Source organism: Mus caroli, chromosome 12 (genome assembly GCF_900094665.2).
Source record: "Mus caroli chromosome 12, CAROLI_EIJ_v1.1, whole genome shotgun sequence".
In the NCBI taxonomy this organism is placed as follows: domain Eukaryota; kingdom Metazoa; phylum Chordata; class Mammalia; order Rodentia; family Muridae; genus Mus; species Mus caroli.
In genome coordinates, this window is record NC_034581.1 from 49,174,434 (window position 1) to 49,198,354 (window position 23,921).

The 23,921-nt window shown below is 43.2% G+C and overlaps 1 protein-coding gene across 1 annotated transcript in view; it reads left to right on the forward strand.

Annotated features, from left to right (window-relative positions):
- Npas3 (neuronal PAS domain protein 3) overlaps positions 1-23,921 on the forward strand; it is an 823,498-nt gene that overhangs the window by 580,905 nt on the left and 218,672 nt on the right. The window contains exon 5 of the mRNA XM_021178865.2: positions 7,281-7,370. Coding sequence (XP_021034524.1) covers positions 7,281-7,370 — 90 coding nt within the window. The remainder of the gene's footprint in view (positions 1-7,280; positions 7,371-23,921) is intronic.

The window sequence follows — 23,921 nt, forward strand, 5'->3', positions numbered from 1 at the left end:
GTTGTGGGTAGGTGGCGAGTGTCAGCCGACCCTGCGCCCTAGCTACCCCGGTGCTTTTCTGTAGAGTTAGTTTTATGTCTTACTCATTTTCTCAGTCATGGGTCTAGCCTTTGGGGGAAACCTAGGCTGTATGGGCCGGCAGCAAGACATGCCATCAACAGGTATCCCCCCAAAGGGATGGATCAGCAAGTGTCTGCCAAATGGAAGGTGCATGGGAAATCCTTGTGTGGAAAGAAATGCTGAAGCATGCAAAGCCCAGCTTCAGCTGTATCAGTGTGGAGACTGCAGAAGCCCAAGCAGGCAGTCTCAGAAAGGGCAGGGTCCTCCTTCTGTTTTGACACATTCTGGCTGTGTGACACCAAACCCTGTGCTTAATTTCTCTGAGCTTCAGTTTACCCACAATAAAGTAGAATTCAGTAATATATATGGACAATGTAATTAGCCTAACATTTCTCAATAGTAACTATTAAGTGAACTGAATATTGGTCTCTGCACCATGTACTCTAATAATAAATGTAATGTACATGTGTTAGTAATAGTTTATTATATGTATATATATGTATGTGTGTATATATATATGCACATTTAAAATACTTTCTAGAAATTTACAGGATATCAAATAACATTTGTTTTTTTTCTTTTCATTGCTTTTCAAAGCCAACAACTTAACACATGGCACTCTGTGTGACCAAGTGCCATGTGTTTTGCCAAAGCAGAGCAGTGATATTTTTAGGTCTTTTAGGACCAGAATAATGTACTATTGTGTTACTCTTGCCAAGGGAAGGTTCCTCCGTTAACTTTAAAGAGATCTCTGAATTCCTGGGGAATGATGGAGTTGGGCCCTGAACTCTGATCTGGTTACCTGTGCATTAATTAACACATCACATGAGCAAGAGGAGACAAGGAAAGGGACCAGTGAATATCTATGCAGGAACTGATAGTCCCCTGTGATACACACTGTCAAGCAAGTCCTGTGGGATCCCTAGTTCCTGAGTCACACTGTGAGGTTCACCTGCTGCCCCTGGGGGGTGTGGCAAGTGGAACTCTCTCAAGAGTATAGTAGTCTATTTGGTTAGATGTTGATCAAGACATTCATCTCTCTCTGAACTGGATGTCAGGCTTGAACTCAAATCCCAGAGGAAGCAAATGAGCTCTCTGATAACATGGCTTCCAGAAAGTGGGATTTGAATAAACAAGCAAACCCAGTCCACATGCTCAGAAGCACGTGGCCTTGTTCTTTTTGTGTCTTAGAGTTGTTGTAGCCCATCTTCTCTTCTATACTGATCCTTTTCTTCTAGGAATGAGAGTGAGAAAGAAAGAGGGAGAGGGAGAAAGGGAGACGAGAGGGAGAGGGAGAGAGACCCAGTGTTTTCTCATCTGAAAGGTTTAGAGTCACATGGTACAAGAAAGGTGTGTCATGGTTTGTTTTTATGGGATTCATTTGTAGTGTCAAGTCCAATTTGACCCAATACACTCAGTTTCATGCTGAGACTGGGGAGATGTGTCCTTGGGCACATGGCAATGCATTTGCCATTGACTTAGTGGGGAAGGAAAACAAGGAGTTCAGGAGGAACCTGGCCCTTTCCTGGGTACTCTTAAGTCGGGGGTTTCCTTCTTTCCCGTAAGCAGATCCATGTGGACACTTTGGGCTCTGTTCAGGCTCTCTGAAGTTGGGAGCCTAACGTGTGCCTTCTCTATCATTGCTTCGAACAACCGAAGGCATGTGTAGCATTTTCATGCATTTTATCAAAGTGTGGTTGCATCCAAAAGCAACAAAGGACCTTAATATTTTTTTTCTTTCTGACTCTTTTAACTGTTGCTAAAACAGAGGGGGAAGATAGACCTTAGAGCCAGGGTCAGTGAAGATGCCAGGGTTTGGAGGGAACAGTGCACTAGGCAGGGGCCATGTCACACATGGGTGTATTGTTTCTAGTCTGAGCCGGAATCAGAAGAGCATCACAGATGCCTGGCACATTGGACAGAGAACACGTGTGTGCATTTAGATCACGGAGAACTTACTTTTTTTTTTTACTGATGTAATTGTGAAATATGTTCTTTTTACATTCATAATGAGGGGGTGGAACAGATGGTGAGGGCTTGATTTAAAATAATCTGTCATTAAAATACCCTAGCTTACTGGGAGCTCTTCTCTTTAGCTGGTGTTAGGTCATAGGAAAAGAATTCAGGGTGATCTCTTTCCCCTTCCACACTGGAAAAAAGGAAGCCCTAATTTCACGGTGGTAATAGACATGTGAATTGCCCTTATGATGGTCTCCTAGTAAGGTTTTACTCTGAGAAGTGAGGCTGTGGTGGAATGCGCTTTAAAGGGAAAGCAGAGACAAAACTCTGACAAATAAAAATCCATTTATCCCAATGCATTAAACACCCGTACCCCTCCATCATGAAACTGCTTAGTTCCCTACTCTGCAAAGGAACCAACCTCATCCCTTGATAAACACTATGAGGTGCATCCAGCTTTGGGGGCTAAGAAACAGTGGCTCACACTGTCTGCATTATGTGATGTCAGGGGATATAAATTATAATTACAGGCATTATTATTCCAAGACACCGTAGCTCCTGACTCCTGCATCTGAGCCTCACTCCTGGTTGTCTGCCTCCCAAACTCACTGGGATGTGACAAAGGAACTCTCCCATCAGTCCCGTCTGCATGGCCAGGAACTGTTTTCAGTAATAAGAAAACTGTCTTGATAAATCAGATACTTGCATATCTTTATGATGCTGTTTTTTGACTGTTGCTCCTAAGGTTTTGTTCTCTGTCAGCCTTAAGGAAAGCTGCTAGGTTCCAGGCTTGGCGGTAAATCTTCTGAGGATGGCTGAGCATTAACGTTTCTGTAGGTTCTTTTTCATCTTAATCCAACCTTAGTTAATAATCAGAAAACTCTACATAGTGGGTAAGATGTAATTAACCCTTTGACCCCAGAATCTTAATTGGTGCCTGTTGAAAACAGTGGGCAGTTAGAAAAATATATTTTAGAAAGTAGCCTGTAGTCATCCAACAGATTGGTGTATAGTGGCTCCCTCAACTCAAAAAATTTAAAAATGTCCACAGAACTTTCAGATGAATCACATTTGGCTTCCCAAATACCTATTGAATGATTCCTTTCACTTTCCAATGTCCCTTTAAAACTGGGACATTGAAATTAAATCAATATTAACGTTACCCTTCAAAGTGATTTAAATAGCAGGGGGTGGCTAGCTGAGGAGGGGGCAGCCTTGAGGCACAGGGGAGCAGCTTGTGTATAGTAGCTTGACAATGTGTTTTCTATCCCAGTCCCCTTCCTGTTCAGTAGCTGAAAGGTTGTCCAGGCTGAGTTATGAGGGTGAATCTCAGACTGTGGGTAGAGTTGGCCGGAATGATGAGCAGACCATGGAAATGTTGTTAATTAGCCAGATTATTAAACCTTTCCCCTGCTCCTCAGCTAGATATTACATTTTTTGTAGTGTGTGTGTGTGTGTGTGTGTGTGTGTGTGTGTGATATATATGTGGATATGTGTGTTCACATGTATGTAGATGTTCATCTGTGTACTGATACCTGTCTGTGCATGGGTGCGCATGACCATGTGTAAATTCATGTGGAGCCTCAAAGTGGACTTTGGTGTTTTCCTCAGGAGTTCTCCACCTTATCCATCAAGGCAGGCTCTCTTAGGTGAACCCAGAGCTCGCCAGTCCCAGATAGTCTGGCTGGCCAGCTTATGCTAGGGATCCCATGTCTGCCTCCTATGCTGAGATTCCAGGTGGGTCTCCACACTTGCCTGACCTTTACATGGGTTCTGGGGATCTGAACTGAAGTCTTCATGTTTGCACAGCAAGTGTTTCGCCTGCTAATCCATCTCCAGTGCCCCATTGTTGTTATTAACTGAGCTGACCATGTGTTTAGGCCATGTACATGTAGACACAGACCTGTTTTTAACCTCATCTAAAGACATGTCAAAGTTTCTACTTTTGCCACGCAGAACTTTGCCATGCCTCACAGTTCAGACATCCTGTCGTACCCACTCCTCTCACACAGGCAAGAACTACTGTCGTGAGACACAGTCCTTGAATGCAAAAGGGGAGCTTTGTGGGTGTGGCATCAACATCTCTTCAGGACAGGCAATAGGTATCAAGAAAGACTCACACCTAGAGCTGGATGTTGTAACAACATTCCTAAAAACCAAGTATTGGGAAGGCTGATGTAGCAGGATCATGGGTAGTTTGAAACCAGTCTAAGCTACATTGAAAATCTGGAAACCTAAATGGGACCCTGTCTTTAACAAAAAACAAAACAAAACAAAACAACAACAACAACAACAACAAGTCAGGAAGAAAGGGAGGGAGGAAAGAGAGGTGGAGAGAGAGAGAGATGGGGACAGGATCTACTCTGAGCCTGGTATTCTAAAAATAAGGGCATACACAGATGATATTAACTGGAGGCATCCTAATGGTCAGACACTCTAGTAACTCCCTAAATGGGATTCTTGGGGAGTATGATTCCCATCCCTCTTAGTCATCTGGAATGTGTGATATCAAGAGAAGAGGTAGGACTGGGTTAATCAAGTCTAGATGGAAGGTTTATTCATTTCTGGTTAAAGAAAGGTAAATAAGACATGACCCACTGTTGAAAAATTCAGTCTAACAAAAAGCCAGCTGAATGGTCCTACTATTGTAAGGGCTTTAAAGTCATGGCAGCACAGAAGGCGTAGACACTGATTGGCTAACTGACCTTATCCAGCCAAATATCCCCTATGTGCCTCCATGAAATGAGGGTTTCCATTACAGGGGACCATCTACAAGTCAGCTCCATCTGTCCTTTGCACCCCAGAAGCATTCTGGCTGTCACCTCACTCTCTTGTGACATCTCCACTGTCACTTGCAATGGTTTGTAAAGATGGCCTCCTAAACTCTCTCTGTATCGAAAGTCCCAACAACTTGGTTGAGTAGGAAGTCTAGCAAAGCCTCTTTCCCAGGGGGAAGGTTGAAGGGAGGGACCCTAGTCTACCAGAGGTACTATGTGAGGTAAAGATGTGTAGAAGCAGGATCCTTCCGATGCTTGAGGGAGGAAGCCTTTTCTCCCTGTAGTACTGGCTTTCTGTGCCTAGTCAGGCTTGCCTGGTGCCAATGTAGGATAGCAGAACAGTGCTAATTATGCTGCACTTGAAAGGTCTGGTCTGACCAAGTACTTTTGGTCATTTTGTCAATGACAAGAACCCCTTAGCAGTATTTGGTCTGGGGAAAATCTGCAGAGCTAAGATGGTCTGATTACTCATATAAAAGTGACCCAGGAACCCTCCTTCAGTCTACATTCCCATTGTCTTTTACTCCTAAGATTCTGATTCTATCATCAGAAAAAATCACTGAAAACTATGTAAGAAGTCATCTGTTCCCTCTTAATATAAATAGCTTCAGAAACACTCTGAATATTAACTTCTCTTTAATCTACACATACCAAATACAGAGTATTTATTGGAAAGCACTGATATATCAGGACTCAGATACAACCCTCCAAAGCAAGATGGGCTTATTGCCTAACTTTGCTAAGTTTGTTAGTGTCAAAGTATAGAGAATTTAGATGACATAGTTACTCTAGAGGTTATTTGAGGAAATTAAAAGATGGTACATGCAACAAGGTGTATAGTCAATGTGAACTGTTAACATATCTTTGTATGGATTTGCCAGTTGTGTAATCTGCTTTTTGTAAAACAATGTAACCTGACCTTTGAGTTTTCAGAACTCACTAAATTGGAGAGCAGAGTAAGAAGTCTCTACAGTTTTTAAGCAGGGTGGGAAAATGTTTAAAATGGGTCAGAAAACATGGAAATCCACATTTCATGCTGACCTGTAAATGTATGCATATGTATTCTCCTGTATATAAATTAATTATTCTAACCTGTTTATCAGAGACTGGATAATTTACAGAGTACAGAGATTCATTTCTCACATTGTTAGAGGTAGGAAAAGACCAAGGTCAAGGCTTACATGTAGTCAGGACCTTCATGAGACCTCATTGCGTGACAGAAGTCAGAAGGGCAAGAGAGCACTGGAGAGAAGGCAGGGAAAGAGAGCCAAACTCATCCTCTGGAGAAGTGGCTCCCATGGTAACTGATGCACACCAGCAAGAGCAGCATCCCTGCATGCCCAAGAACAGCACTCTCTGCCCCAGATACCTCCTGGAGGTCCCACTCGCCATTGTAGCTCTGGAAAATATGTTTCCATCTCCTGCTCCTTGGGGAACACATTTAAATCACAGAATCAAAACATACAGGAGCCATTTTTTCCAGTATTCAAGTAGACCAAGATTTATTGAGGTTTGCAAGAATATGTATTTCTGACTTTTTCCACCTGTCTCTATTTATAAAAGCATGTCATTAGTGTGTCCATATACCTTGTTCCAGATCTCGTCTTCTGAACTTACAAGTTCACGGCCTTTGTTAATATCACTAAGATTTAAAAGTTCTTTGTCTGTGGAAACAGACTTCTCTGCAGCCTAACCTGTTAAAGACAAATAACACAAAACAAAACCTGTGAGGATGGCGGAGGGTATGAAGTGCTTTTGATGACGGGAACTGGAAACAGGCGAGTCCTGATTGCGTTGAGTTTGTACTTGGATCCCACAGTGGTTTCCATCATTTGTCAAACCAAACCGGAACTAGAATCCTCATTTAGTAAAGTTAGACTGAGACTTTTGAATGACAGATGACACTGAAGACAGCTTTTATTCCCTTCAGTTTTTGTTAGTTTTTTCTTTCTGTTTTTGTTCCCAAGAGGCACACTAGAAACTCTGTCACAAACAAGCTGGATTGTGTGTGTGAGGTTTTAGCCGGACACACTCGCCCATAATACACTGACTCTTCCTGTTTTCTTTACAATTATAGGTACCCAGTGTATGGAGAGCATCATTTATTAATAACCAATTATTGATATTCATATCAATCAAGCAGTAGAAGTCATTCCCCCTTTCCTTTCATTCATTTTAATTCCTTAACCCAGGAACCTACTGGTTTGATGGCAGTTACTACTGAATCCCCCCAAATAAAGGCAGTGTCTCATAAAATCAGCATGGCCTTGATACATCTTGGTTGAAATGACAAAGACAGAAAGAACTCTCTGAAATAGAAAAGATGGGTGGTCTTTAGCCCACTAATTCATTCATATAATGCACTATAAACCAACTTAGGACTTTCGTCACCCGTGAAGATAAAAATGGCCTCAATTCACTTTTTCGTTTATTAGTATTATCTCTGTGTATATGTATTAACACAGTTATTCTTTTTTCTTACAGTCCCTGGATGGCTTCGTATTTGCACTAAATCAAGAAGGAAAATTTTTGTACATTTCTGAAACCGTCTCTATCTACCTAGGCCTCTCACAAGTAAGTCGAACAATTTAGATTCCTGGCACTTAAATGCAAAGTCTCCTTCAGCCCACTGTTTTTCCTTCTCAAAGAGATGCTCTGCTTAGCATGAACTGTCTAATTTATTCTTTAAGGGCCTCTACCTGACTCTCCCAAGTCAGAGGAGCCTGTCTGTGTTGGGCTTTCAGAATAAACTTGCACTCAGAAATTTGAGTTTCCCTTCCCCGCCCCTCCCCCAAGGATCATCATTAATTTATTGAGAACAAATGAAGTTTCTTCCCTTCGTTGTTTTGAACTTTGAAACCCCAGTGCCCGGTAGGATAGGGACACACTAATAGTGCTTCCCTTGTGTCCTATTACTGGATGTTTATGGAGTGCCCTGTGCTATCCTGGGAGCTGACACAATGGCAGGAGTCATTTGGAGTCAAGAAATGCTGAAAGACACCATTAAAATGTGTTTCGGGGAGGGTTCCTGCCAGGAGAGACTGCGCTGCCTTGGCAAAATCTGCCTGATGCTGGAAGACAATTTCATAAAATAAAGCTGCCTTTCATGGTTTGCCATTTAATTGCTCGCATGTGTTTGTCAGGGGGTAGAAGAGAATGCAGAGGCTTGTAGGGCAAGGGACAGAATCCTTGATTTTTCTCCAGAAACACAAACACTTCGATTCTGCTGCATTCTGAGGCCCACGCTGCAGTTACAGATTGCCGGCCTATCCTGAAATAAGGTCTTCCATTCAGCTAATTATCCAGATGTTTTGGCCATGAAAGCATCCAACATCTGGGTGTCTGCTCTGGTACAGGTGATGGGCTGAATCTGACCCTTTTCATGTGGTGGTTGAAACAAAAAGGGACATGAAGCCTCTGCAGAAAGGTTTAGTTTGTCTGTGATGATCTGCCAAGCAGGATAAGCTACTGCTCCCTCAACTGCCTCCAGGCTAACGATGGAGATAAGAGTCTCTGGTCTCCTCATAAACAGGTCCCACCCAGGCTCGGAGCTTCTGAAGGTTGGCACCACTCAAAAGAAACATCCAGCTTGGCTGGAACCTTCTGGCTGCTAGTGGGGTTTACTGGGAGACAGCTAAATCAAGGAAGACACTGGGAAATAATAGAGAGATTTGGCGTTTGAGGAGGGCTGGGGAAGGAGCAGAAACCCTGCCAAATTTGATTATTTGCTGTTGAGATTCCAAACGGGGGATGCAATCATGAGCCTTTCCTTGGAGAACACGTGTGCTCTTGACTGTTGTGTGCACACCAATTTCTTGTGGACTCTCAAAAATCAGGGGATGGAATCTGACTGGTGTTAACTTGGTACGCATCCTCCTGTATCTCTAGAGATCTCTCTTTTGTTGTAGCCTCCAGCTGAGATTTTAAACCTCATCTTAATCTGTTTGGGAATCTACAGTTCCGAGTAGGGTGCACCTCTGTGTGGTTAACGCCAAGTATTGCTGGGAACCCACTGTTGTGATTCTCTGATGCCACACTTCCGGGTTTATGTGGAGTATCCAACAGAGTTTAATAAGCCCATAAAGAAGAAGGATGAATAATTAGTTTAAGCAGGTAAATGCTAATTAGGGAACTCCTGAAAAGCATCCATTATATACTAGCTGCAAACACATTTTACAGCCCTGGTTAGTGGTGTAGTCCAAATTCTGTCAAGGCAACTGCATTTTCTGTAATTGAGATGTGTATGTTTGCTTTGCATAACAGATGGCTCTGTATGCGTAGACTGATAGCTAGGAAAATAATAATTGCATTATTCTGGCCAAAAGAATATTAGCTCTTGGGTTTTGGCCATTTCAGGCAGTCCTCCTGCCAGCACAGCATATGCACATATATGGATTGGATTTTCAAGGAAATTGATGCGTCTGGAATAGTGTGGCCATCTGAAATATCATCTGTTCAAGGGAAATTTGGCTTTAACCCTGTGCTGGTTTTTCCTTTCTTTCTCTGCATCTCTGCTCTAACACTGGAGATTCTTTTCTTCCAATGAGAAACAACTAGTGGTGCTTTCTAAAGCAACCGTGTAAAAATGACACCGTGTCTGGCACCTTCCATGAGGCCAGCCACTCCTTTTCTCGTAGTGGCAGTTTGAGTGGGAAGCAGGAGTCAGTGGGATGACTTCCGGATACAGATCCGAGCCACTCCATGCCTGGCCATCTCCTGTGGGTGCTGCTGCAGTGTGGGTATCAGCATATATGCTCAGGGAGAGGCTGACAGAGTGATGAATTTGGAAGCAAGGTGTAACTACAAAGATGAGGGCATAAATCGGGAGATGGGAGATTTTTGCCCATATCAACTTAGGTGGGTTTAGAACAGACGTATAAGGAAAATTCTTGGTTGATATTAACATTGCACATGTAAGTGCAAAAGACAAAACAGGGAGGCCTCTGCTGAACTCTGGGGATGTTTTCAAAGGAGCTGAGGTTCTGCATCTGAACAGGAACATAAAGGTCCCTACCCCATAACCCTTCCTGGGTATCTCCAGTTCCATCTTGCAAAATTGAGGTTCAGGGTTCTCAAGGGTTACATCCAAAGAAAATATGCTCTAAGCATTTGTTCTGCCAGCGCACACACACTCGAGAGATACCCACACACCTGTACAGAAACGTTAGATGTAGCCACGTATTCTTAGCCAATGTGGTTAACCTGTGAAAGTCTAGATAAGAAGAAAGCATCCATTCCTTTCCATGTGGATTTTGCTAGAGAGTGTGGGACTCTATCTATTCCTCTCAGAACTGGCTGTAGGCATGTGAGCACGACAGTGTCCGAGAGAACAACATAGTTACAGCTGCATTCCTAATCACATAATACTCCTGTCCATTTTATTCTCTTTCACCATGTGAAATGGCTTAGGCTTAGAGAAAAGTAATGTTCACCTTTTACACATGAGGAATCCAAACAAGGAATTTCCACTGAGCACTGTTGGGCAGCCTGGTCCACAGACAGCCAAGCAGACTTCCTTGTCTGCTTATATAACACCTGAGCCTTGGATTTGTGGGCTACTCTCTACAAAGAATTCTTGTAGCTTTGGGATGACAGAGCAATAGTGAGGCCCCAGAAGCCTCCTCTGCATTTCCAGATAGATAATAGATGGATAGATAGACAGATAGATAGATAGATAGATAGGTATTGATAGATATTGATAGATAGATATTGATAGATGAGAGAAAAAGAGAGAGAGAGAGAGATGCTTAGCTTCAGGCTACAGTTTGCCTTCATGAGTGACAGTGACTGCCAGGAGCCAGACGCCCTCCCCGAAGGAGGGGACCCACCTAGCAGTGCTCATTTGGTCTGCATAGAGACTGAGTGCCATGTGCCTGGTGATGCGGCATGCCTAGAGCTGGTGGAGCCGGCTCTGCTCCCTGCCATAATGGAATTGGCAAGACCGAAACTAAAAAGAGAAAACAGAATGGCTCTCCCAGTGTTGAACATGAAGCCGTGCTCTGAAGCCAGCTTCTAGGAAGTTGCTTCCAAAACAGAAAGAGGATTCTCACTAGAGAATCCAAAAAAGCTATCACATGGTAAACAGAAGGCATCTCTAGTTGAGATCAGACTTGAAGCTTGGGGAAATATTTATGTGTTGACTATATCTCCTCTTTCCAAAAGAAGATTTAAGATAGATGTATATAATAAAAATAGAATAAAGAAAAAAGATAAAAAACAATATATAACATGTTACCACAGGGGTGGAAAAAATAAATATATACCTTAAATATGGCATGGAAGAGATTTAATAAAGCTTTAGTCTCAGCTGGATGCTTCCTGGCAACCAAAGCCAAAAGGGAAACTACGACTGGCCAGCCATTAACAACAGTGAGACACTACTCATGTTTTTCCGAAACTAAAAACTGAAAGTCAATGCCACGTAGGATTCTTTATAGGCTACACAAATTATTATGATTATGTAGCCTGTTGTATGATTATGACAAATTCATCCACTTCCTTTAGAGTTCATACTTACAGGGTATTCGTGGCAAACACAAGTGTAAGAGGCAGAGAACGCAGGGCTTAGTGGACTAGGGGATAAAAGTGAACTCAGGGCTTTCTAGAAATACCTCATACGTGAGATGGGAAAGGAAGGTACAGATGTTGGCCTGGGCAAGCAAAGTGTTCCCGTTCCCCCAGTCCTGTGTACAACAAAATGGGCTATGGAACAAACATGAAACCTGGAAGTAAGTACTTCTTAATGGCTCAAACATCTCATCCGCCGGCTGAAGGCTCTCTCACAGTGACTCTGGACACACACACACACACACACACGCACACACACGCACGCACGCACACACACACACACACACACACACACACACACACACACGCTCGCGACTCAATGCACTTGCCTCGCTCTTTTCTCCCCATGCCCCACCCTCCTGAAGCCTTTGGCCATGGCAAGCCAGTCAGAAGGAAGCTCCAGCCGGTCACAGGTTGGCTGACTCGAAGACAGCTTGCTTAGGGTAGAATGGACACAGGATAAAACCTGAAAGAAGTGAAAGTGAAAACATGTCAATAATATATTTTTTTTAACCCATGGAGACATCTATTTCCCACAAGCCCCTTCCCCCATCCTGCCATTCGCCTCCATAGTTTAGATCCCACTGCATTTGTTGTATAGAACGGCAAATAAAATTATAGCTACAGCACACAAATACAAGGTCAAATAAATGACAGAGCTCAGTCTATTTGTGCAGCTATTCTGAAAGGGAGCCATGGTGCCAAGTGTGGTTTATTTGAATAATAAAGAAGAATTAGATTCCCCTGATAACTTGGCTGAGGGCCAATAAATCACTGGAGGTTAAAGAGGCTGCAACTGCCTGGCTTCTCTCTTGCTTTTCCAAGGCATGAGCTCAAACTCTCCCATGCCTTGCTTCCCAATGCAAATCATGGGGTTAGTGTATGGTTAACACTCTCTTTGTGCTTCTGAGTGTGTGTGTGTGTGTGTGTGTGTGTGTGTATTCACTCACACATATATACATATATGCATGTATATATATACATGTATACATACAAATATGTATATATGTGTGTATATGCACATATGTATTGGGGGCTAAAAAAGGGAGATGTAAACTTTCCTTAGTAGTTATTACTTTTGTTTGGCATCAGTGCATCCTATGGAGTGGAATATATAGACCAGAAACATAGGCTTATTTCAACCCATCCCAGGGCCCACAAGGGTTGGGAACAAGTGTTTATAGTTTTACAACTGGTTTTCTAAATGTATGCAGTACTGAGATAACTGGCACGCCTTTACTAACCATGTACAAATATAGCTTTATATCTTCCTTTTGCAAGTCTTTCAGGCAGGAATACCCAAGTTAAAAAGAAATGAAGTAGTGAAGTACGCCATTTCCACAGCTCCATGCGTCCCCTCCCACCACCGAGATGTCTGCATTTTTCTCCTGTACTAATCATAAAAAGTTCATCATTCCTACATGTAACAAAGAAAAATGTGCCTTTGAACATGGAGGCTCTGAGGGTTCAGAGACTACTGAGCAAATATAAGTAACAAAATAATTCAGAAACAGTACAAGGCGCGGTGGCACATTATCAATTTACAGCATTTAAATTGATAAATGCTTGGTGGTGACGGCCTACAAGGGCACTTTGAAAAGCAAAGAGCGACCTGGCGAAGAAATTGATTTTTCCCCCCCGAAAATGACTGCATGATGCATCATTTGACTGCATGCTGTCCGAGTGCTTGACAGAGATAATCTCGCCAATCCCACGGGTGACCTTATCGTTCTCACCAGGGCAACTTTGTCTACGTTCTGACTTTGTGTATGTCAAGGTTCCTCCTGGCAGGATCCTTGGGGGGAAAAGTTCCTCTGTTCAATCCAGATATTGAACTGCTAATTCTCCCCTCTCCCTTCCACCCCACCCTCCCAAATAGGCAAACGCACCTCGTTATTTCCTCTGTAATTCTGAACAGCTGGCCAGAGCCTGGAGCCATCCAGGGCTATGTATCTTTGCAGATTCCTTGATGGACTCATAGCACCCCTAGTTATTAGATGATCATAGCAAGGGTCTTCCTTAGCAGGCGCTGTCAAAAGACTCCCTAACGTCAGGGAACACACACCATCTAAGCCAAATGGAGGAAGCTAACCCCTTACTCTCAGGGCTTTTTATTCCCTCTCTTGTCCTGTAAGTGGGTCTCGGAAACATGAACCTGTCTTAATTGACAGCTATTCAGTCCTTGAGGGTGCTGGGCTCATAACTTTAAAAGTAGGTAGCGTTGACCATACTGCCTAGGTAGCATGTCCCCAAGAGCCTTTGCCTTTGACTCCTAGGGTCCGTCTGTGGGTGGAGATTTTAGTAAGTGATGAGGTTTCTGCAGTACCCCTTCATATCCAAAAGCATTTTCATTCCTAAAAAGAACAATTCTCTACCCTTCAATTCTTCTGTTGCCATACATGGACACATGCGAATGTGTGTTTACCAGCGATCTTCCTACCACACAGCTTGTCCTTGATAATTACAATTCCTGATTAGCCATTTCTTGAAAGCAGCAAATTCCCTGCCTGGCTCAGCACCCCCCCCCAAGCTCCACTCCCCCACTGCCTCTGACACCCTCAGTTCACCATCCTCAACCCCTTTTACCTCCTTCTTTCATCCACAACATTAATTCTGAGTGAACAAGACGTGCTTCCTTGCATCTGACAAGATTTGCTGCAGTCTCATGCGACAAAAACCCAACACTCATTCCAGATTCAGAAAGTAGGATTTATAACAGCATTTTAATTTAATGTTGGATGTCGAACATATAAAGAGATCACAGTAGTACTAGAGCTGGAAATTGATGCCTTTTTTATTAGTGTCCTCTCAGAAGTGGGGGAGACGCTGTTTGTGCGGTGGAGCACAGAGCAAGCAGCCCAGTCAGATGAATGAGGACATGCTATCTGCAAGGAATCATATTTCAAGCCACTGTCGGCCTCTATTGATGTGCTCAGAGTTGAAAGGTTATGCTAGTAAATGCCATCCGAATTTCCAGCATTAGAAATCGGTAGACTAATCTGCTGCCTGTCACTTGGTGCTCAGCCTACATGGACTGCGTGGGTATGCTTTACTTATTTTAATTCCAAATTAATTCCTTATTACTAGTGCATTTCTCTCTCTTCTCAATACCTCCCCCAGTCCCCAAATGGGACTGGATTTTTAACAGATCTTTAAAGGAGGCCAGTGTCAGTAGAAGAAATTTACTGTGGCATCCTATATGAGAATCATTGCTATTTTTATTTATTCCCAAGCAGAAGGCTAAACCACAGGACCTCTGGGCAAAGGGGACCTTTCTTGTTAGACTGAATCGCGGGCTCCCAGGACAGCTCAGGAGAGGCTCACCACTGTCAAGTGTACAAACTGAAGATCTTCAATGTCTTAATTCTAACATTAAAGTGAGCAAGAGAAGAAATGAGGCCCAGCATCCTTCATTCGGTAGAGAAAGAAATGTGAAGTCAGAAATGCTGCCTAAAAAACATTCTTGCTTTATTTGTGTGCTGGACAAAATGCTATTTTCCAGTTCATTTTTGAATTAGAACACGGAACAAAAGTAAGATTCAGGAAATTTAGCTATCATTCTAAGTCTGTAATTTATTCATTTTTAAATAATGAAACGGTGTTTTTCTGAATTAAACCATGTATTATTCATGCAGGCATAGGCAGTGTAATGTCCCTGGATTTCTAGAAAGCAATGTACATTTCTTTGCCTGGCAAGCACTATTTTCTATATGGTATTAATTTTATGGCTTATTTTATTATGCAAAGTTGGAAAGTAAAGATAATTTCTGTTCATAATGTGGTGCTTATGTAGACAATATATGCAAAATAGTACCCTGTACCTCAGCCAGCATCCTTCCTCAGCTAGCCTGGGCCCTGGGAGAGCAGGAGCGAGTGCAAGCTGCTTAGATAAAGAATAGGAAATAACTTGACCTGCTGAGAAGAAGGTCAAAAAATCGCTAAATTCACACAAAAATCCAAATTTCATCTCTAGATACACACCTTCAATCTGTCTTAGGGTTTAGGGCCAACATGAGACATCATAGACAGAGGTAACATTGTTGCAATTTCAGTTGAAAAAAAATAGTAAGAAATTGACTTTGGATTTTTTGCATACATTCTAGAACTAGACTGATAACCTGAGAATTAATGTTGGTTTTAGACACCAGGTATCCCATGGCTTTCTGCTTTTCTTATTCTTGCACCTTCATTTGGAAAAACAATCTCATTTTCCGCAAACCACCACTTTTAAAGAGAATGATATCAGCCAATTCAATTATTTTAGCTATTTTGATGTATATGTGTATTTGTATGCAGATATGTTAATGAGTGGATACTATTGGCTATATTCTGGTTTGAGTTTTACACTTATTCTGCTTTTTGTCTACAGATATAAATAATTTCTGATTCACTAAACAGCAAAGCTGATTTTCCTTTGGGCTCTCTCTCTCTCTCTCTCTCTCTCTCTCTCTCTCTCTCTCTCTCTCTCTCTCTCTCTCTCTCTCTCTCTCTCTCTCTCTCTCTCTCTCCTTTCTGGCTCCTGGAACTACAAATTCACCACATTCAATAACAAGACGGAACCTTCCTCCTAGGCTGTTAATTTTTAATGTGCTGGCAGATTAAATCTATTGCTTTTGATAACCACAGAAACTTTTTGAGAGCAGGAGAATGTATGCAAAGAAGGTTTTCCCTGGGAAGGAACGAGGTGGTTTGAGAGTGGACATTTCTCAGGGATGCTGAAGGCCTTGCCACAGTTAACACAGCACACCAGTGAGCCTAGGGTATGCTTTGATAAATCTCAAGAGTTTGTGGACAAGAACAGCGTTTGGGTAAACAAAACCCACTGATTATATTTACAGTTTTGATGTTGTTGATATTGTTTTGTTGGGCTGTTTGTTTGTTTGTTTAGTGGGTTTTTTTTTTTGTTTTTAATTTTTTTGTTTTTGTCTAAGTTTGGGCAGAAATAAACTTTCTATTAAGAATCCCTACCCACTTTGGCTTTCTTGATAGTGGCAGCATTATTCTGGAAAACAGATGATTTCTTTCAATTGCAACTCAGGCAATGGTCACTGGCTATCAGCTGGGAAGGGCTAAGGCTTGACTTGAAGGGACAGAGATGTTGGAGATGGTGGCACCAGTCTCAGATTTTCCTTATTCTGCCATCTTGATTTCCAAGTTGTTTGTTCCTGCTGTAATACTTGAGTCTAGCAAATCAACCTTTCTAATTATTAACTTGGTGTTCATTAGGAGCTAAAAAAAAAAAAAAAAAAAAAAAAAAAAAAAAACATATTCACATAATGGGCTTGGTCCAACATAGGGCAGATACAGAGGAACATTTCTAGAATATTCTAGCCCCAAGGTGATTCTTTCAGAGGAAGCGTGAGGTTTGACTTAAGAATGTTAAAGCCGATGAAATTCCAAATGACTCCACAAACATTCCTGTTAGTGCTACAGAAACGTTTCTGTAGTTGCTGTGTTGCTTTCTTCCTACTTTGGACCATTCAGAGAACCTTTAACCCAAAATCTCAACAGTGTGTGAAGGCACACCAGAGAGGCACAGGGATGAGGCATTCAGAGGCGCCAAGCCACCATCTTTCCACCTCCTTAGTTGCAGGTAAGAGTATGCAAGGACCAAGAAAGGGCCGGGCTGTTCCTCTGCTTTCCAAAGAAGTCGGGCCAGTTGCTAAGATTCACTCAGCTCTGTAGTAGAAGCATGGGCTTGCAGCCTTGGGTATAGTGTTCGTTGAAATTACAGGAGTTGAACTGAAGATAATCCCGAAAATGTCACAACTTCTCTGTGACACTGGGTGATATGTTTATCCATTCATTATCCTGGAGAACACCTGGGGCGGTGCTCAGGAAATCAGATAGTGCCTTTTAAAATAATTATAAAAGAAGCCAAGATTAGCAGGCAGACAATCCCGAATCATGATGTTACTAATTTTGAACTGTTTGGGGGCATCAGCTTCCAAGTCACAACAGTGTAATAACTGACTACAACTGTCAGCAGTCCCGAGAAGACAGGGTGCCAAGTCTGACGATTTCTAAAACGCAAATGTTTCCTGGAGATGAGATCCAAGCACTCATTTTCTGTTTATAAAATTAAGACACTCTGTGGGTGACATTTCCTATTGTCGCTTTCTGGCTGGGTTCTTTTGTATGTGTTAGACATGTAGTCGGTGGGGAAGCAAGAAAATGAGCCCGGGCCGGGATCGAGGAGACCTGACTGGGTCTTATCTGTTCTCCTAGCAGGGCCCTAACCTTGAGCAGCCCACACTGTCGTTTTTTTGAGGTTTCCAGGACTTCTGCTTTGCAATCTGTTCTCTTGCAGTTCACTTAGCAGTGGGTACTCATTGTTCCCTTCCCCGCCCCCACGAGGTGCTAGGGCAGCGTCAGGAGAGGGAGGCTGGGAGAAGGCTATCTTATTTTTAACCTTCAAAGGAATTTAGCTGAGCAGATGCTACACTGAAGTAGTCAGACTAGAGAGGAAACGATATGGCTTCTAAAGGGCACAACTCGCATATCTACTGGGCTAAAGTAATTCTGGCAATGCTTCAAAGGATATAGCTTTGGATGGCGAAGTAGGTAGGCTGTGCAGTGAGATCACATATGGCAGGCTGTCAAAGTCGCCTACACTTTCCGTACATTTATATAAGTGCAAATGGAGGCTCTTAGACAGGGTCCCCGGCAATTTCCTGCTAAGACTGCTTTCAGATTATCTGATATTATTTGACTAAATTATCTCTGTAGAAGCGAGGACAACTTTTATGATCAAATATTTTGAAATTAGTTTTCCTCGTTGGCAGATTATCTGAAATATGAATTGCTCTCGTTTGAGCACTCGAAATTGAAAGGCTTTTGGTAATGGCAATTATACAAAAACAAGGGTACTGAAGTGCTGTATATCACGCTGAAGGGGATATGTTTATAGGTCAGTGATGTCAATAACTGGAGTTCTTACAGATCCCTCGCCGTTACCCTTTCTTTCCCAGCTACTGCAAAGGACAGACTGGCGTTCTTTTTTAACGAGGGTTATTCCATTTTGAGAATGCATACTGATTTTACTGACTCCAGGCATGTAAATGTAGTCAATTCATATTTATCACATTTCCCAAACCTTTCCTGGGGTGTGTGAGGATGGGGAAAATAGGAGATACATGAAGAACACGTAAAAGTCTAAACAGGTCTGAGGTGGTGCTCTGTGCTCCTTGACTTTTACCTCCTTGCAGCTTCTTAGGGATAGCTTCCTTTCACCCTGTGGCCTTCTGTCCATGGGTGGGACTTCACAATCAATGTGCAGAATAGGTATGTTTCACTTGTTATGTGTCTACACTGTCAAAGTATGTTCAGTCGGGGAGGTTATAATGCTAGATAGCGTTGGGTGAAATTGCTATCCCCATTTTATAGATATGAAAACTGAGGCACTGAGATTAAATACTTTTCATCCAGAAAGTAAGAGAACCAGCACTGGAGCTGATCACACTGTTAGCCATGGTTACCAGTTGCTCCTGGAGAGTTGTTAAGTAATTAGCTTACCATTTTGATTCATTCAAGTTTTATGGGTTAAAAGAACCCAAGACTTGGAGCAATTAAGCCTCCAGCTTAGAATCATGAAACAGAGAGTGTTTCTATGCCAACACACATGAAAGCTTAGGGAGGTTCCATAAATATATCTGAAAATTCAGATTTTTTTAAAAATATGCCAAGTTTCAGTAGTGGGGCTAGGTAATCGATAATAAGGTCTGTGGTTCTTCCATGTGCCAGAAACAGCTCTAAACCTGTTGGTAGCTATGGCATCTTCCCTGTTGTCAAGGACACCAGCTCTAAGATGCTGCGGGCATGGCAGCCAAGAGACAATGGCCTTCACATGGCCTCAAATGTTTCATTGAGTGAGGAATGTTGCATGTTGCCAGAGAATCAGAGATGGTGAATGCAGGTGGCTAGCTCTGCCTGGAGGAATTTGTAAAGGATTAGCAGAGGGCTGACATTTCAGGTCGGGCCTTTATGGCCATTTCCCACGTGGAAAGGAGGGAGGTGGTGCCTTTGCCAGACAAAGGTGAAACACATTTGCACAATTATTTCTTGTGGTGAGAGAGAGAAATCGCAAAGGAAGTCAGCAAACTAGGAAGGCAGGCATTGCTCTGTGGGACCGTGGGAGCCGTAAAATGTTTCCGTAAGAAATGTACAGTATTAAATTCATTCCTTAGGAAAAATAGATTTGGTCAAAAAAGCAAAATAGATGGTAGAGAGTATCTTCCATTTAAGACTGAAAACTAGAAAATGGTTAAAACGGGGCATGTCCCCGGAAATCCCTGGTGGGGGGATTTAAAAAGCCTTTTTCAGATGAGGCTAACATCTGGGTAGCAGATAGAACAACTGGAAGAAAGTGTTTTACAGCTTAGTTTGGCTTACAGAGTTCAGTGACCCTCAGGGAGCCTGTGGGACATCTATTGAAAGGGCTTTGGAAACTGGAGGGAGAGGTTTGAGTTCACAGTTCCAGGTGGGAAAGTGGTTGGCCTCTAAGTGGGACCCACCCACCCACCGCCACAGCAGTTAGAGCTTCAGAAAAGGAACTTGCAGTTTAAGAATGAGGGAGATTTGGGGCTGGAGAAATGGCTCAGTTGGGAAGAGCACTTCCTACTCTTGCAGAAGATCAGAGTTCATCTATGCCTGTAATTCCAGTTCCAGGAGATCTGATACCCTCTTATGGCCTCTGTAGGCACAGAAACATAAATAGATCTTAGAAATATTTTTAAAGGAGTTGTGGGGCTGCTAAAAAGGTAGGCCTGAGAGATATCCATTTACTCATAGGCAAGAGGGAGGGAAGGCTGTATAGACAGATGATTAGGTGGTCAGAACATATTTATACAGTATCTTCCCCAAGAATCATGAGAAGCTGTCACTGGGAAAACCAAACCAAAGACCCACAGAAAGGATGCAACTGGTTATCTAAACTAGAATAGTAAAAAGCCATTCTACCCTCTAGGGAGAAGATGGCCAGTATTCTGGATCACTGGGGAAGGCTGACCCCTGATGCCATAGGTTAAAGGGCAAGAGGAACACGTGTATTCAGGACATTTTGGTACACTTCCAAGCTATTTAATGGTAAAGAAAGGAGTAAGGGAGCAAGGAAAGGCTTGGGAATTGTCTAGGAAGAGAAAAAGCAGACAGATGACATGTTGAAATTGAAGTAACTTCCACACTAGGTTGTAAGGCCAGAACAGGGCTGTGGGGAGTCACTAAAAGTTTGAGAGAAGGGCCATGGTTTTGAAAGGAGAAGGATGACAGTGGGAAGGAACTACAACTTAAGTAAGGCAAGCTCTCCTCTCACATGTCTGCTGCAATCAAGCTGAAGGATGGGTCTCATCGACAGGCATGGAGAAAGGAGGTGAGCCAGAAAGGGATCCACCCCAGTCCTCACCTGTGTGCTAAGACTAGCCAACTGCAGTCTCATCATGCAAGGTTGCAACCATGATGGCACACACATAGAAAGGTCAGAGCAGAACAGGCCAACCATGGATGGAGGGCAGGGTGGTGCTGTCTCTTCTCTGCCAAGCCTTATAAAGATGTGGTATGGGAAACGTGGTAGGTAATGGTGGGTTCCTCTATAGACAACCCCCACTGCATCACCTGCTGTCCTGTCGTTGAGTGTCACTCTTTAGCCACACCATGCATCTGCTGCCCAGGTCCTTCCCATTACTTACTGTTGAGCAAGGCTACCAAGCTAACCAGAACCACGGACTGCATTCGTTAGTTCCCACCCCATTCAATTCTGAACCATCTTCACCTAAAGGGAGCATTTTTAATATTTGTAACTTGGAGCTTCCATGTTGGCATGCTCCTGTTTGTACTCTGATCTCGCAGTCCGCGAGATAAGTCATTTTACCAGGTCCCTCTGGATTTGTAGGCTCCCCAGCTGCCCCTCAGTGTTGCTTGCTACAGAGATCTATTGTGGCGATGATACAGCGTCTGTCTCAGAAAGCATGGGCAGCACAGCCCTGCAGGAAGCACTCAGTGAAGGAGGCTGCTTGTGTCATCATTTAGGGTGTATATTATTGTAAAGTTTCAAAAAACAACTCCAGGGTTTAAAGATTCATTTCCAAATCTTACCTTTTAGCCGGCAGTGATCAGAGGGAAGGCTGTTTAATAATTCTCACCGCACTCCACCTGCCTCGATGACGATTTGGCTTGTGTCAAAATAGATTACATTAAACTTTGGAAATGTATCTCAATCCTGGCTTCTGGGGCTTGGAGAAGAAGAAACAGAACAAGGAGAGACGATGGAGAGGAAGAAAGAGGAAGCTCATAAAGAATAAACACCCCAGCCCCCCATAGCCCTCCCTGTTCATTGCACTCCATAGTAGAGACCTGTGGCCAACTACCTACCGTTCTACAAATATTTAAATGGAATGTGTAAAGTAAGCCGTGATCTATGCCTGCTTGCAAAAGTGGGCCTATTAAAGGAAACAAATGTGTGTCTGTTTCCAGCCGAGGCTGTAATGTGTGGGCTAGTGTTCGTGCCAGCTTTGCTCTGCATTCGGTGTCATAAAGCACACAGTTTATAGTACCGTATGAATTTGTGGGGCTGATTGTTTTATTATATTCGAGTGTAAATTCTGTGTCCCTTTTGGTTCCACCACCATTCCCAGAGAATACAGGTTTTGTGCTGATACGATGTTTCCCAGCTTTAGGCATGGCCTGCGCCTACTCCTGACTGTAATTTACTTTCTGGTGTCTGTCGCCTTAAGCTTGCCTTCTGACTAGCTTGTTGAATGATGTGCTAATCCATTATATTTTTCAGACAAGTGTATCGACCAGTATAAACAGACTGGAGGGCACAAACCTAAATGAAAGCTATACTTCCCTGAATCATTTAAGAAGCTACGGCGTGGTGGCAGTGCGAAATAACCCGGCTCTCTACATTAAGCAAAGAAGAGATCTCAACAAATAAAACACAACATTGAGATCTCCCCTGCCTGTGGGCGTGAGGCCACCCCCCCCCCCTCACCTGCTGGCCCTGACTCGCCTCTCTTGTTTGAGCGGGATGAGAAGAGAATGCTGTCCATGCGTTCTCTTCTGATCTACATCTGGACTGACACCCAGGACTCAGCATGCCCTGCCACCTGCGAGGCATGCTTACTGGATCCTGGGTGTGTTTCATTTGAAGTCACAGGCATTACTGTGGTGTGTTTACACAAATAAAGAGCAGAAAGCAGGCACTTGAGGAACGGCAACAGGAAAAAGTAATTAGCCTTGGATTTTAACCCTCCAAGTCCTTCTCTTTGAAAGAGGTGTGAGAATAGACCGGAAGTGGGTTTGAGGAAAGGACATGTCAAGTGAATCTTTCTTTTTAAAAGAATGTGTCTGTGGGGCCCAAACTGTATCATTTGCAAGGCCAAAGCCACAGTGGCATTACTTCTCTCAGTAAGAGAGCTACTACTCTCGGGCTAGGACGTAGCTCAGTCAGTAAAGCTCTCATCATGTGTGAAGATCTTTGTTCAAACCCCAGCACTAATTCAAAAAGCCAGGCACAGTAGAACAATTTTAGCAACACCCACCTAACTTTCACATACACACACACACACACACACACACACACAATTTATCTACATCACTGAGGAAAGAAAGCAAGCCACTGGTACTTCATTTTGGTCCATCTAAGCTACCTGTCTAAGCTACCACGTAGTTGGTACCAAGCCATGTGGAGGAAATAGCAAAGCAGTTCCCTGATTCCCTGATGAGAAACAGGGTTCATTTTCTCCCCAGGGCCTTTGATGCATGTTGCTTTTATGCCCAGTTGTACTAAGGATTACTCGTTCCTCCTTAGATTACATATTAAAACCATCACATTCTTCTGATATCGCTGTGCCGCTTTCTGGGGGTTTAAGCTTAAGTGTGTGCTTCCTCGTTCTGCTCCTTAGTGGTGAGGTACAGCCCACAGCAGTTGCCTCAGAGTACATGCCTGGAGCCCTCCCTGGATGATGACAGTGATCCCAGTTTGGGGACTCCTCTAGCATGGCATGGGGAACCCTCCCTACCTGCCCAGCACTACCTTCCTGATCCCCAGCTCTTGACAGGATAAACGCAATGAGAACCTTATTTTAAAAGAGTGACTGGGCAGAACCTGAGCAATAGTGACAACTTAAAATTCAGAACCTGAAGATAACAGTGGCCTCTTTAAGGAGAATTGGCTTATGAGTCCTTTGCTCTAAAGGCCAATAGCTATAAGTTAGATTGGGGAGCCTCCCCTCCCCCCCCCAAATCCCTACCTGGTGTTAGAGAATCAGTCCTTATTTTGAGGCTACTGGTAAGAACCTTTTAGAAGGAAGGCTTCATGGAAAACTTTAGGTTACTAGGATATGCCTTTGGGGGGGGGGGCTGCAATCCAAAAGCTTTTATTTCTTTTCTTTTTTTTATATATTTTTTATTACATCTTTTCCTCAATTACATTTCCAATGCTATCCCAAAAGTCCCCCATACCCTCCCCCCCACTTCCCTACCCACCCATTCCCATTTTTTGGCCCTGGCATTCCCCTGTACTGGGGCATATAAAGTTTGCATGTCCAATGGGCCTCTCTT